General features: G+C 40.8%; 1 protein-coding gene across 1 annotated transcript in view; it reads right to left on the minus strand.

The window, feature by feature from the left end:
* mboat2a (membrane bound O-acyltransferase domain containing 2a) overlaps window positions 1–2,690 on the minus strand; it is a 67,160-nt gene extending 64,470 nt beyond the window's left edge. The window contains exon 1 of the mRNA XM_050061681.1: window positions 2,020–2,690. Within this exon, the coding sequence (XP_049917638.1) occupies window positions 2,020–2,103 (84 nt within the window). The 5' untranslated portion in view covers window positions 2,104–2,690. The remainder of the gene's footprint in view (window positions 1–2,019) is intronic.
* Window positions 2,691–15,738: the final 13,048 nt, after the last annotated feature.

Genomic DNA, 15,738 nt, shown 5'->3' on the forward strand with positions numbered 1-15,738 from the left:
AGTCATTATGATGATTATAATGATTATTTGTTGTAAGTATTTATAAAGCAGAGGACACAGCGGGGTTCCACTGATGTATACTCGCTCTTCCACTTATTAAAGGCACAGTAATGAATGCAACTGAACTCCCTTCTACGTTCAGATAATGTGTTTGTGACACGTAGCAGATCACATTAAATAGTGAGTCCTCACCACCTCTGGGTGGAGGGACATAATCAAACATTCCCGTCAGCACACGCAGGTAGGACGGACAACAAAAGATGACCGGATAGGTTTGTCCTTTTATCCACAACAAGACGAGTGGAGATGTTAGTCACTGTGTAGCCTGCATTGTCGGCTGATAAAGAAGTTCACATAAGAACACGTGACATCATGATTTTGAACATTACATTTCAGACTTGTGAGCCACCAACACCTTTCCATGATTTCAAACATGCAAACTTTTACTATCACAGCTATGACTTCAAAACATCCCACTGAGCACTCTTAAGTCGAGTGGGAAGAGAAGAGTGAGTCATGAGGAGGCAGGAGAAGGAAATAGGCTCATCTGTACGTGACCTCATGCTGATAAGGAAAGAGTAAAGATAAGAACAAGTGATTCTGCCGTTGATGACACGGGGCTAAGATGCACGGCAAAACGACGCCAACGTAAGGAGAAAAAAAGAGTCTATTGCTACTTTGTGCAAGAGATGGTTACTCATACTGATCATTACAGTGGATTCCCTGGTGTTCACACTCAACTGGAAAACAGAAATTAAGTTTCATTCAAGATCACAATGTACTTTCAGTACAAGACAACATCAAGTGGTGTTCTAACAATAAACTATATTTGTCACTAAGGGGCTGACACATTATAGGTATCAAGGCAGAAATTTAAGACCTCGCCATAATAAAACAATGAAAACCACAGTGTAACCAGAGGAAACCACCGTAGTTGACACGGGATATTTCTAACTTTCCTCAGACAAGCCACAGTGGCACTTCAAATTGGCATTTTTCCACAGAAGCCTGCTAACAAACCATGATCTGTGCTGACACGACCTGAGCCACCACAAGCTCTGGTAAGCATTGAAATCATGGCTATGGAAATACACTTTGCATACATGCATGTGCTATGGTGTAGGTGTGGTGCCTGGGAATGTGAGTGTAAAACGCATTTGCAATGCAAATACTGGCACACACATTGCAATGACTTACACTTAAAGTAAGCTATCACTACTTCAGATAATCCCTTAATTCCAGGTTAATCTCAGCTACAGATGTGCATTTCAAGACTGACAGAGAAGGTGTGGTGCACTCTCTCACATAAACCACATGTTGTGCTCTCTTTTGAGCTGGTTTGCAAATGTAAACCAACATGAGCTTTAATTCCTGCAATTATGGACTTCTGAAATATGGATTTAGCCCCATAATAACATAAACTGCAGGCTTCAGGTGGCTGTGAACTGAATGACCCCTGAAAAGCCATATCAGTATCATGCCAAGTCCAATATTTGATTTCATCACCAACTACATGTTGCCAGCTCCTTTCTATCTTTAAAAAAAACATTTGATCTTCTTGGCAATGAGAAATATCTTACAATCCAGCAGAGTGATCATTGCGGCCTACACACACACTATTCTGGGGCTAACTTGAAGTGAATGTGAAGTGAAATTTGACTACTTTATCCAGATTATAGTAGTGATCCGATGCAAAGCACATCAAAGGCTCTCCGAGGATCTTTGGACCCCTGTTTGAGAGCCACTGGATTCAGCTGTGGGCATCGATGGGACGAGACAAAGGGAATTAGCAGTGGTGTATCCTGACAGGGGGGCTAGCTGTGATGGTGATAGTGGAAACACCAACAGTGATTTAGTGCACCCCAGTAAATCCGCAATGTATGAAGGCTAAGCTAACCTGCGCATCACCAGCCTCTGCTACCGTTAAATGCAGTTATGCTAGCTAACAACGATGGATGTGCTGCTTTAAAATCAATCACTGGTTCGTGTGTTTCTATTTTCTCCATCCAAAACACATACCTGGTCGAGAGGGAGATTGATAATTTCGCTGATTGGCTGCAGCAGAGTGGATCCAGTGCATGATGCTGTCGTTTGGGTAGCCATGCTTGGGTCGGTGTCCGTAAAATCCTTTCTCTCTCCGTCCTCCGGTTCACTTCACTCCCCCCTCGGCTGCTGCTGCGATGATAAATACACTGCTGCCGCCGCTGCTGCTGTTGTTGCGACGGGCTGGACGGTTGTCATCCACAGCACACATCCAACAAAGACTACAAAGCCGAGGCAAGATACTGCCTCCTTGACCACTTTCCCTTGCGTGTGACGTCAGACAGGAACACGGGACGTCGTGTTTTTAGCTAGCATTCAGGGAGAATACTTCACATTTGGTGATTTTTTTTTAACTAAAGCATGTATGTTTGCGTTTAATTAGCGTTAGAGATAAATTTCGAAGCGTTACTTAACGTACTTTAATACAGAAACTTAAATAAAATACCACATACTCGTTTTCGGGGTGTCTCGCGAATTTAACGGTCATCCCTGTTGTGCGCATGCGTGCTAAACTGTGTCGCATCAAAAATAAATATTTACATCGGTTTTTAAATTAATACACATACCATTTCTTCCTGTTGGCCAACCTATTTAAATTCAACTCATCTGTTTTTTTTTAAATACTCACACACTACCCGCAAATTATACAATGGTTGATGAGGTAGCGCAAGGACGTGAACTATCTTGACAGCAGAGTCTCTTGGGCAGAAATAAAAGATGGTGATAATGTGGGTGGAGAGATGGCGGCCCTGCCCTCCTCCGTTATGACCATCTCTGTGGGCCTATCGCACGGAGAAAAGGGGAAATCCGTCAGCCAATCCCACTTTGTAAATGGGAAAGAGGGTCTTGATTAACAGTCTCGAAGGCAAATTGAAACTCCCCACCCCTCTCTCACATTTACAGCATTCCACACATGAAGGAGGAGAGTGTGATGTAAGGGGGGCATTTGGCAGGAATCATTTGAGGAAACGACCACAACGAGGCTAGTAATGGTTGCTCAAAGTGAGCAGCGAGGCCTGCACATGCACTATGTGAGCTGGTATTTTAACTTAACTTATAATATACTTTTAACTAGATGTATAACACCAATATAGCCTTTTTTCTTGTGTCAAAATTACACTATATAGCCTGTTCTTGAATTTCAGATGTACATTGTTTTTAATTTGGCAAAAGAAACATACGAATATAGGCCAGGATGTTACCTTTGCCTGAACAATATTGGTTGCACTGCCTCATTAAGTTGCTTAAAGCCCCTTGAGGCAAATTAGTGATCTGTAATATTGGGCTATATAAATGAAATTGACTTGACTTGGCAATGAAACTATAATATACAGGCCTATGTTACTAAAAATGAGGTGCAACAAAGAGAGGACAAAATGAGTACTACAAATTAAACTATTGTGATTAATCAGACAGCAATTTGTTGCCTGAATCATTATGCAATAGCCTCTGGAAGTTTAACTTGCAGCAGCCTTTTATTCATCACTGTCTATCAGCACCACCTGGTGGGTTACAGTATACTTTCCCCACAAACCCACTTAGATCCAATTAAGTGAATACATATATTGCATATTCTCAATAAAACGTGAGTAGAAAGACAGAAAGAAGTTTAAGGTGCAGGAAACCCAAAATGTGATGTGCTCATATGAGGACAAATGATCTCAGGAGGATATTTACAACTTAGACATTTTCTCACAAAGCACAAGGAATGGGATAAACTGAAAAAAACAACTTCAATAGAACAGTTACTTACAGGAATTCAAACTGGGAATGAAGCTCGAAAAGTAATCACTAAAGTATACTCAGTGCTCCTCTCAAATACCCCAAACTATAGCTTACAAATAAAGGAGACACTGGAGATGGAAATGAGCTCAGACATAACACATGACACCTGGAGGGAAATTTGTAGTGAGGTACTAATTCCAATATCTGGTGAGAGTTTAAATGGAAAGTAATAAGGTATTTCCAGACCCCCCTTGTAACAGCTAAGTAGGCTGCGTCCACTTCAGACAAGTGTTGGAGAAAATGTGGCCCACAAACTGGAAACCACATTCATATTTTCTGGTGAATTTTCTGGAAGGACGTGTTAGATGACCTGAGAGCAGTGTTCCATCAAAATATCCCCAAAGATCTGAGGATGATTCTCTTCAGAGCAATCCCTGAAGGGTTTGAGAGGAGGGCAAAAATGTATCTATTACAAATCCTCTCAGGGGCTGCGATTAAATGTATCACAATTAGATGGTTGAATCCTGAACCTCCAATGTATAACTTCTGGAACTGTTTGAGATGGAACAAATCACATATGCATTGAGGTTGCAAAGATCAAAATTCATAAAGAGGTGGAGTCCTGTAATGAGTTTGTTAATGCAGTAAGGGAGTTCTGAAATCCATATCTCCCTTCTATTCCCATCCCACTTTTATATTCTAAGTTCACTCTAGTCTATTTTTTTCTCTTCTCTTGCTTTTCTCTTATTTTTTCTCTTATTTCTTCTCATCTTACTCATCTTAAACCTGGACAGATGTCACAGCAGTTGAAAATTTTGTACAATGAGAAGTGCTATGTACTGTGTGAGCTATGTAAAACTGTATTGCTTGGGCAGCAGTAGCTCAGTCCATAGGGACTTGGGTTGAGAACCGGAGGGTCGCCTGTTCGAGTCCCCATCCGGACCAAAATATGGAGCATGGACTGGTGGCTGGAGAGGTGCCAGTTCACCTCTTGGGCACTGCCGAGGTGCCCTTGAGCAAGGCACCGAACCCCCCAACCGCTCGGGGCGCCTCACCAAGGGCAGCCCCCTCACTCTGACATCTCTCCACTTTGTGCATGTATAGGTCCTGTTTGTGCATGTGTGTGTCTTTCGGACCTGTGTGTAATTGACAAGGGTGAAAACATTGAATTTCCCCTCATGGGGATTAATAAAGTAAATAAACTTAAACTTAAACTTAGAATGCTGCAGCTGAAATAAAAAAATGAGTTCAAAAACAGCCCTCAAACTGTACATTATGTGAGGTTAAACATTTCCAAAGACGCATTTTCAATCCTAAAGTATGCATCATTCCTATGAAGTTATGATCATACTTTGTAATATAAGATCTTTTCAATTAAATGATGTAGTTATGTTTACAGAGAAAGTCTGCAAGCTGACACAGTAGCCAATAGAGGGCAGCACTTACACACAAATGACAACTCATCTAAATCTGCAACCTTCCACTTTTCATTCAGGGACAAGAGTTCCTGCAACATTAGAATTTTTCAAGTTTGTATAAAGGCAGAAGAGAGGTAACAATGTGAGGTTTATCAACCGAAATAGAAAGATGTACATGACGTATTGCTCTCATGAGTGAAATAATCTCTCCATAAGGAGCTCTGACTGTAGATGGACTTGTCATATTTACATTTAAACATCTTGATACAAATACTGTACTAAGGATGGGAGTCACCAGAGGCCCCAAGATACAATATTATCACGATACTTAAGTCATGATACAATATGATTGTGATTTTAAACCTGTTGCGATAGGCCAAGTGTTTTAATAACATATATTGTGATTTATTGCCATTGTTTTAACTACAAAATTAAGTTGCCAAAGGAACACTTTGTCAACATCTGTTTAATCTAATAAGAAAAAGCCTGTTCATTTCACTTGACTCATTTTTGTTGCAGTAAATTGTGTATACAGGTGTCACGGTGGTGCAGTTGTTGGCATTGTCGCCTCACAGCAAGAGGGTTCCTGGTTTGAACCCAGGGTGGGGGAGCCCTTCTTTGTGGAGTTTGTATGTTCTCCCCGTGTCAGCGTGGGTTTTCTGTGGGTACTCCGGCTTCCTCTCACAGTCCAAAGACATGCAGGTTAATTGGTGACTCTAAATTGTCCGTAGGTGTGAATGTGAGTGTGAATGGTTGTCTGTCTCTATGTGTCAGCCCTGTGACAGTTTGGCGACCTGTCCATGAAAGAATGAATGAATAAATGGTACCAAGTGGACTGAAAAAGCAATTGATATTGTCATTATTTTTGTGGGCTACCAAAAGGTTTATTTGTGTGTCGAATATTAATGATTTCTATAAGAAAAACTATAGTTGGGGTCTTTGTTGAAAGCAACCAAATAATAATTTCACAAGAAGAAGAATGAACAGCAGAGGCAGGAGAGACCCTCAGATGTCCTGGAGGATAGGTTGTAGTTCTGTGTGTGTGAGCAGGAGAAGGAAGAGGGGGAAATGAGGAAGAAGTAAAGCTCCACCATATAAAAAATGAAAGCAACTTTCTGGATCATCACATGAGCTGCAGTGAGGCAGGACATTACACAGCTCAAACTATAGAGGAAAGTGATTCTTAGAGAACCAGCTGATATACAGAAGTGCCCCTGAATTACATTCAGTTAAATTATTTCTATTATTTTGGGTTATTGTTTAAATTAGACTATAAATAAAATCAATGTGCTAAATGAGAGAGAGTAGAAATGGGCAGGTATTAACAATGTCATCATTGCTTAATAAGATGTTCCCTACTGAGAAAACTAATTTGCATGCTGTGCTCAGATGAATCATATCTTTGTGTTATAGAAGTGTGAAAATAACAGATGGCTCGGAGGGAAAGACTCCAAATTCATTAAACTCCCAAAAATACATTTAAATATATTGAGTGTTGTGTTGTTGGACAGATTACCCAGGGCCCCAATAGAGACATAGTGCATTTAAGTCCCGTCCCCACCAGAGTGGAGACAATTCATCACTCTCCATTGACTTTGTAATGTGGGAAGGTACCTCCTTGTCATTTACATCTGCCAACAAACAATAGAAAAATGCCTGAAAGCTGCTATGGAATGGGTTGAACTACTAACAGGATTAAGTTTAATCGAGAAACAGAGCTTTTAAGTAATAAGATGTGAGGTATCAGCAGGAAGATATGGGAAAACTGTGGGATCCAGACACTCACTGTGTCTAATGTCTCATGTTCAGCAAGCATAATGCTAATGTGACCAGACAGACTGTAGAGGTAGGAGCTAATTAAGCTTTGCGGCCTGGTTTTAATCTTTGTTAGGTTAGGTTGCATGATGATTCTAGATCATTTTGGAGGCTTTTTTGCCTGTTTTGATAGGACAGATTTAGTGTGACAGGGGAAGAAAGAGCAGGGATGACATGCAGCAAAGGGCCGTGGGGTGAAATTGAACCTGCAGCTGCTACGGCTAGGACGCAGTGATGCCCTTCTCTTCCAAGTGAGCTAGTGGGCACCCTGATTGATGATTTTTATCCCACAATTCAGTTTAATAGTTGTAAATATTTAACCTCTAATCATTAAGTGGGATCATTTCTCTAAATTGAGCAAGATAAAAACTGAGATAGACCAACAACACTGAGTTTGTCAGGTTAACTTTTCTTCTCTAGCAGACATAAGGTGCTAAAATAATCCACTGACATGCTGAAATCTACCATTTTTAGCCAGCTACAGGCATTTTGTTCAGGCCTTGGTTGCATATTGTGGCGCTGATAGCTTGTCCCATCTGGTGGGTGTGGTTTTAACAGTATGATGCATTGTACGCTGACTCTGCCACAACTAAATCAAAACTGGCCGAATAAATCGAATGAAAAACTGAAATTTGTATAGAAAATTGTGGAAGCTCTCTGAGGGTCCTCTCTCCCCTTAAAGGTGCAAAATGGTTTAGTCCTCCCCTGCACTAGGATTGTCTAACAGCTACAACTGAATGGGTGACGGCTTATGCTGCTGGAGCACCAACATACACTGTTATTAGCGATGTGACGTTCGCGAACGAGCCGAGTCTTTGAACCGGCTCTTTGAAGTGAACGAGTGAACCGGCTCTTTAGAGTGAATGAGCCAGTTCCTAATTCACGTCATGTTGATGACCCCCCTCGGTTAGAAACGAACCGTAGCTAACCGTTCGTTTCTAACCGCTAACCCACTATCTGCTAGCACTTGCTTGTATTGAGAGTCGTGTTGTTTATAAAGGGCGTTGCTATGGCTACACCAAACTTTTTATCTGCGGAGTCTATTCTGGGTCCACGTTACAATATCCAGATCACGTGATGCAATAAATCAGCTATGTGATCCATTGTTGAACCCCCCCCCCCACACACACACACACAGCAAAAAAAAAAAAAAAAACAACTAAAAAAAAAATCGAACGAATGAACCGCATCTTTGAACCAGCTCATCAAAGTGAATGAGAACCAAAGAACCGGCTCTCACAAGTGAAGGAGAAATCCCATCACTAACTGTTATGTCTTTCTCCAAAAAAAGAAATCAACCTCTCAGAGAGCTCCTAACTTAGGCTACTTAAATTTATTAAGAAGTCCTAGCTTTGGAGTGATTTAGGAAAGTTCTCAGAGTAACCCTGAATGAGGAAGTGACAGAGGCTTTCACCTTAGTGAGGAGGTGTGGTTGACCTTGTTGCTAGGTATGACGCATTCTTTTAACAGATGTGATTGGTTGTCACAGGCACACCCTTTCGTGAGCCTGCATGGTGTGGACACCCAGTGGAAATGAAATGAACTACATCACAATATGAGACTGAAAGTGTTGCCATTTTTTGTGTGATCACTGCTGATAAAAGGTCGAGACAGACTCAAATCATCACTGCTGCATTGTTGCAGTTTTCTAGTTTTCCAAACATCCTAGTATTGTGATAATTTTGTGTCTGGCATTTAGCGTTATGTGGGAAATGTGTGAGTATTCCAGATAACATCAACCACAAATATTCTCCCTGCACAATCTTATCTGTAGCATTTATTCACTGTCATCCATTGTTTGGAGAATATTTCTCCGACCTCTTTGTGTTTCCACCATTTTCCCCTCTGCTTAGGCAACTCTTAAGCCTCTTAAAGTCCTCCTCTCTACTCCTAACCGTTTTCATTTTAGGAGCTCTTTTAAGGGCTAAGATGCTCTGTGAATACCTTTTATCTTTACAAGGACCTAGCCTTAACTTTAAGGGGAAATTCTAAGAGAATTTAGGAGCAACTTTTAGCACTAGGACACTTTGTGAATACTGTCCAAGGGGTCCAAAAAAGTAAAGACAGATAGGAAAGAAAAGGAAAGAAAGCAACTGATTTTGTGAAACAAATTTTAAGAAGGTGTGCAAGAGAGACATGAATCAAGAGAGGAGGGGCGAGGGGTCCACAGAGACTGCTAATGCATAGGGCCCAGAATTTGGCGCTACACCCCTGCATTTAAGAGGCACAATGATGCAAGGTCAGCTTTAGTGAAATTACTTTGGCCTTGTTTTGCATTTGTGATATTTTTATACTCTATTTATGAATCAAAGAGTTTATTATATATGAGCCTGATACAAGTACTGGAACCTCAGATAGACAAAATGCCCCAGTACTCCTAAACCAGCGAACACAAGACGGTAACACAGCTCACCTGCTTGTGCATGATCATTAATATTTTTATTTCATAGTAAAGTTTATGTGTCTCTCGGGAATGTTCTTGTTTATTTGGCGTTCTCATTAACAATCTGTTCTTTTGCAGCATTAGTACATCTTTTTTTGTTTCTTACTCTTGCATACATATGTAAATGCGCATCACATCAACCCTCTGCTTCTACTGCAAAACTTTTTCTTTTCTCTATCAAACGATTTTATGTCAAAACCTTCCACGTTTTGCAGTGAAGAAATACATATTAATGAGCCTGATTCTGAATCCCAGTCCGTTTGACAGTCTGTGGAAGAATGACTCAGCACATATTGTGTGTTTATAGATGCGTGTGTCTCCCTGCAAGAGATGAGCGTGTTAAATTATTTAACAATCCCTGTTTTTTGAGACACATCATATTGACTGCAAGAGGAGCCCATCAAATGTTAAAGAAAAGCTGGCTCTGCAAAAACACACTCTCAGCCAAAGTAACTTACATAAGGTTGCGTAGAGAGCAGAGAACAAAAGTGCAGTTAGTGTAACGACCCATTATCTCTTAAGCGTAATGAATTAGTGTAGATTAGGAAGTATAGATTAAACATGTCGTGATTACAAAGCAGCCTGGATAGCATGAGTATACTGTCGGTTATTTATTTATGCCACCTTCCTCAGAGGACTACACCACTACACTCACCATGCACTTCATGTACTACAGCTCTTATATAATCACCATTAATCATTCATAACTACACAACAACAGAAGGAGTGTGACATTAACTCAGCCATAGGGAGACATCGCATTCATGTCACCCCACTCAACCGCGTTTTTGTTCCTCCTCAACGATATCCAATTAAACCCACAATCACGAAGAGAGGCACAGTTCGTTAAGTTGGCATCGCCATGGCAACCCCATCCCCTTCCTCACCGCCTCCTTCTCTCTCCCTCTCTGACATAGACTGATACTCCACCTAAAGAGCTCAGTTTTAGAGGAGAGAAAAGAGACGGTGAGAAAGAGCGGGGCGAGACAAAGCCCCTGCTAATCTATTTAAAAAGGCTGTAGCAGCATGTGAATGAGTGGATGAGTTTCCGGAGGTTCCCACTCATTCACGAGAAAGGCCCCAGGAAGCTCACAAGTGTATGCATGTCTGATGACTTTGCATTTCTCTTTGCTGCTCTTCCAAAAGTGCTCCCCATCACGGTGCGACTCACATTTGTTTACACGCTAAGCTGTATGGCTGATCTGTATTGTAGTGACAAAGTACATAAGCTCCTTATATAGTCAGTAGTTGGTGTTTTGCACCCAGGCTCGCTGCTCCGGGGACTTTTCTCCTCACAGATCAGACAGGAAATGTCTTTGTGTTTCGGGGTCAGGCCAGAGTCCCCCCCTCCAGTGGATGAGGCTTCTTGGAATAGAACGTCCTTAGAGATGGACGTGTTTATTTACTACAACAATCCTCAATGTCTAAAACTCATGTTATGACTCTTCCACCCTCCCTTCTCTTCCTTTCCATCTTGGTTCGGCTATGCCTGCAGACACTCACTTAGCAAGCAGACTGTGGAGTGTTTTAATGGTTCTGCCGTCCCATTGGGATTCCTCCTGGAGCACATTATCATCATCACTCAAAATAGTCCAGCAGTACAACCTGCGGGAGATGTTGCTTAAGACCGGGGCCATATTTTTCAATCGATAAACAGTGGTACCCAATCAATACGCTCCTGCTCACTGACAAATCCCAGCTTTGGGATACTGGGAATATCAGTGTAAAGATGTCTTGGATGGTGGAGTTAAAACATCCTGTGAGTGTAGAGTAATATCCAAAAGCAAAGAAATATACTTAAGTTGCTCTACATTAATAATAAATGAGGCCTGTCCCTTGACATCATTGCTGACCAGTGTGTTCTGCTTATTTTACAACACTGTCCAGCTTATAGAGGAGAGGAGAGCCACGGTAGTAACACCCCAAATCAGTTAGACTACATGATTATTCCCAGCTACACACACATCCACCCTTTTCCCACAATATATTTGGAAAGTGTGGAGTCAAATCCGTAACCACCGTCTATTTCAGTGGTGGAGCACATGAGCTCTCTCTCAGCTCATTGTTTCATTTTCTGCCCACAGTGAGCTGAAGGGCGGGGCGATCCTTCATCTTCCCTCTCTTACAGTATGACCTTACGTGTCCTGATGCCTTGTTATTCTTCTCTATTTTTGTTTTTCTGATTTATTGTCTTTGGCCACCTCTCTCCACCCACTCTCAATTAATTGGAGCAGCATATTTGCCCCTTTTAGGGTGCTTGAAGAAAAATGTCTTCTAAGATTCAAAAGGTTTTTATTCCCAAACAAGGAGAGCAGAAAGTTGGGTCTACACTTGCCTTTTATCTGCATTTTTAATGGTTTCTGGCAACAAATGCACAGATCACATGGTTGTTTTTAAAATGTTATATCACAGACAATGTCTGGGAATAATTTCCCTCTTTTTCCCAGATCTGGATTAGATTTTAGCCACTCCACGGCCAGTGCACACAAGTTCGGCAGCGCTGCACAAACCAAAGCAGCATGCAAAGTGGACACACAATAGAATCTACAGGGGAGTGAAAGAAATGGAGGGAGCGTAGGAGAATTTAAGGAGGCTTGAAAAGTTTCACAGTTGTTTTCACCAACAGTTTGGGAAAATACACTTATCTGCTTATTACCAAGTGTTAAATGAGAAGATTGATACTCTAGTTTACTTAGCTTAGCACAAAGACTGGAAATGGGGGGACAACAGCTAACCTGGCTCTGCCTACCAGCACCTCTAAAGCTCACTGAATAACACACCATATCATGTTTGTTTGATTTGTGCAGAAAGCAAAGTGGGTAAATGTTGCATTGTGGTTTTATGGAGGTTGTGTGCATATTTGGCAGAGTAGAAAACAAATAGATCAGCACACCAAAAAGCTCCCATTAAAGGGATTTTTATGCTGTATAAATCTCTGATAAATAATAGACAATCGCCATATTAAATACCTGTGATTGTGAAATTGATGAAGGATACATAGGCTCATATAAAGTGCATAAAGGCACATAAAGAAAATATTAAAGAATACAAGCACATATACAAATCATGTGTCCTTTATAGAAACTCCATAAATGTCTCTGTAATATAAATGCATATCCTCCTGAGACCCTGTGTCCTCATATGAGGACATCACATTTTTGGTTTCCTGCACTTCATACTTCATTCTCCTTAACGTAGACCTGTTGTCCTCGTCTGTGGACACTTTTTGTGCCCTCTAGTGGCAGTAAGACCACAATACACTAATCCATGTAAAAACAAGATGGCAGCCATTTCTGCCAAGTCAGTCTGTATAGAGCTACATTAGGGTCAAAAGTTTTGTACTTGAAAAAATAAAATTTGAAACTGAAAATTCATGTGTTGATCTTGAATTTTGAAAAATACAACAATGTATTCAAATCACCAATCACATGAATATATAAGTGTTGAGTCAGAATTTTTTTAGTTCCTACGTTCCCTGAAGGCACTGTAACTCATGATTCCACACCCCACTCAGTTGATGCCACGCCCCCCACGCCACATCAGGGTCAACTCAAAAAACAGATTTGAAAGTGAAAAAAAGATCTGAAAGTGAAAAAATAAGATTTGAAACTGTAAAAAATAAGATCTGAATCTGAAAAGATTAAACATGCAACTAAAAAAAATAAGACCTCAAATGTCAAAAATAATGGAAGTGAAAATAAATTATTCATTCAAAAGAATTACCAAAATTATATTTAACCTGAAAAAAACGTTTCATACACTTATTTTTTATTTTGAATACATTGTTGTATTTTTCAAAATTCAAGATCAACACATGAATTTTCAGTTTCAAATTTTATTTTTTCAAGTACAAAACTTTTGACCCTTATGTAGCTCCATAAGTCTGCAGCCGATCCTGACACAAAAGTGCACAAGGTCCAAAACCTGATCAGATTTTATGGTTGAAACTTGTTTATTTATGATTAATAATGTTTGTAGATTGATATGGCAACAAATGTGACTAATTTTAGCAACAGTAACAAGCTAAGATTCTGTTAATTAAGAAGTACTCAACTGAAGACATTGGGACTTTACTGTTGCCTCATTTGAAGACATTAGGACTTAATTATCGTTGACAATGTTTTGTTTTTTATACTTATTGGGTCCTACTGATCCCAAATAGCGAGGAGAAATTAAGATGTAGGCTGTACCAAACACAAGTTCAGGTCTCAGGAGGATGTAACAAATACACCTGATATGCTACACCCTCTGCAAATCATCAGTCCAAACACAGCAAGGAAATACATTTCAAAATAAAGCATACATACAAATTCATGCCACATATGTATAAAAAAATCTTTTACCCAGTCTGTACTGCCACAGGTCTCAGGCTAAATATTAAAGGTGCTTCTGTCTTTTTATGTAACATTATAAATTGTCCAGATCAAGTAATACCACACATATACACATATACTGTGACAACTCTTTTATTTTTTTGCATAAGCATATTTTCCATAAAGTCAAACTAATCCTTTAAATCTCATGTAAACTGGGCAAAAACAGTTCTGGTGTTCTAATGTTGCATCGTTCCAATGAAGTTAACACACTATGATTAATGACAGATAGGCAGCTTTTGTTCAAGGAGACTTTTAGCCATAAAATCAATCGGCCAATCGGCTCATCATAGAGCTTCACTTGATGTCAGTGGTGTAGCTGGCCTAACCAGATTAACTTAATTAAGTGATCCATCATGAATATGTTTTAATGACTAAATGATGGTTGCATTGGCTTTCATACTGATCTGATACAGGAAAGCTGACGAGCTGTCTTACATCCATGATGCACTCCCTGTGTTTTTCTTTGCTGCTGTAACCTGCAGGACTGCTTCTCCATGATTAGCTTCTCCATATGGCTAAAATTCTATCTAGCAAGGAAGATGGATGAGCATGATGGATGTGAAGGCTCCACTCTGCGTACAGTCTGTCTGAGCCGTTCACTCTGGAAGGAACAGACACTGTCATTGAGTTACATGAACTGAACTCACTGCCCCTCCATTAGCATTCCCAAGAGGATACCAACAGATTCACCCCCCCACACAACATGCTCTGTATGATTTCCTGTGGCACACCACTCTGCAGTGTCCACCCGTCGTTCCCTTTGAACTGACCGGACGCTTCAAACGTCACGAGAAATGGGATGTGAGATTGTGAGGTTAATTATGTAATTGAAGCAAAAACAGAGAAGAATCCAAACACCCCTGAGGCACACTTTAATCCTCTACTCTCTGCCACCATGATCCCACCACTCTGGAATCCTTAACACAGCTAGTTCAAATGCCTGAGTGGCTTTCATCCCGTCTGTCGTGGTGTCAGAGGAGATGCAGCCTGGGAATTTGCAGTGTGACAGTAGGTGCTCGGGGAGTTTGCAGGACTGGCAGCAAGGCTAATTTGGAGTCACGGTGCTGCAGAGATGCTGATTCAGTCAGGAACCACAGGTTAAATGTTTACCCCTGGGTTAAATCAAAATTTGTGTGGATGAGCTGGAACATGAGTGTCGCTTTTTGATTGTTGTCTCCCAAAGCTTATCTCTTGTCTGTCCTCCATTAATCCCTACATAAACTGACTCAGAAGAGCCACTGAATGTGCACTGTGTTCACTGAATATTTAATTAAGGACATTAAAAAAGATGATGCTGTGATAACAGAGATGTTTTGCATGGTCGGTGTGCATTCAAATACATGCACTGAGCTTGTGATGTTCAAGTAGATCCTGCACTGTACAACAGGCTGTGCAGGCAACCCTTTTGGGTTGTTGTAAGTTTCTTTGGACAAGAGTGTCTGCCAAATCAATTAAAATTTAATTGTAGAAGTGTGTTTACTCGCTCAATACACAGCCATGTTTGTGACCAGCTATGTGTTTCCACCACAGGGGCACAGGGGATGAACTGTGAAGAGTTCAGAGATTATAATCACGTTTGTGTTTGTGATTTTGTCCTGTGGTTTAACAGTTAATATCCTGCGGTTAACAATGCTGTGGGATCAGAGGAGCTGAGCACACACAGAGGGAATTCACAGCCACCTTTTTTGTTAGGGAGCTGGTGAGAGCACAACAGAGGTGCCCTCATCCTCATGCTGTCTCAGGGGACACTGAATAAAATGGGAAGCCTTACAACGGATGTAATAACACTGGGACTATTTTGCTGCAGTATGCAAGACAAAATGTACTTCCCTGCAAGGGAAGGGTGCGAAGTGGAAGTGAAACGCTTGATTAAGCATCTCCATTTCTGGAGAAACCAAGTGAAGATGGGCTAGGTTGA

The sequence above is a fragment of the Epinephelus moara genome, chromosome 14 (assembly GCF_006386435.1).
Source record: "Epinephelus moara isolate mb chromosome 14, YSFRI_EMoa_1.0, whole genome shotgun sequence".
NCBI lineage: Eukaryota > Metazoa > Chordata > Actinopteri > Perciformes > Serranidae > Epinephelus > Epinephelus moara.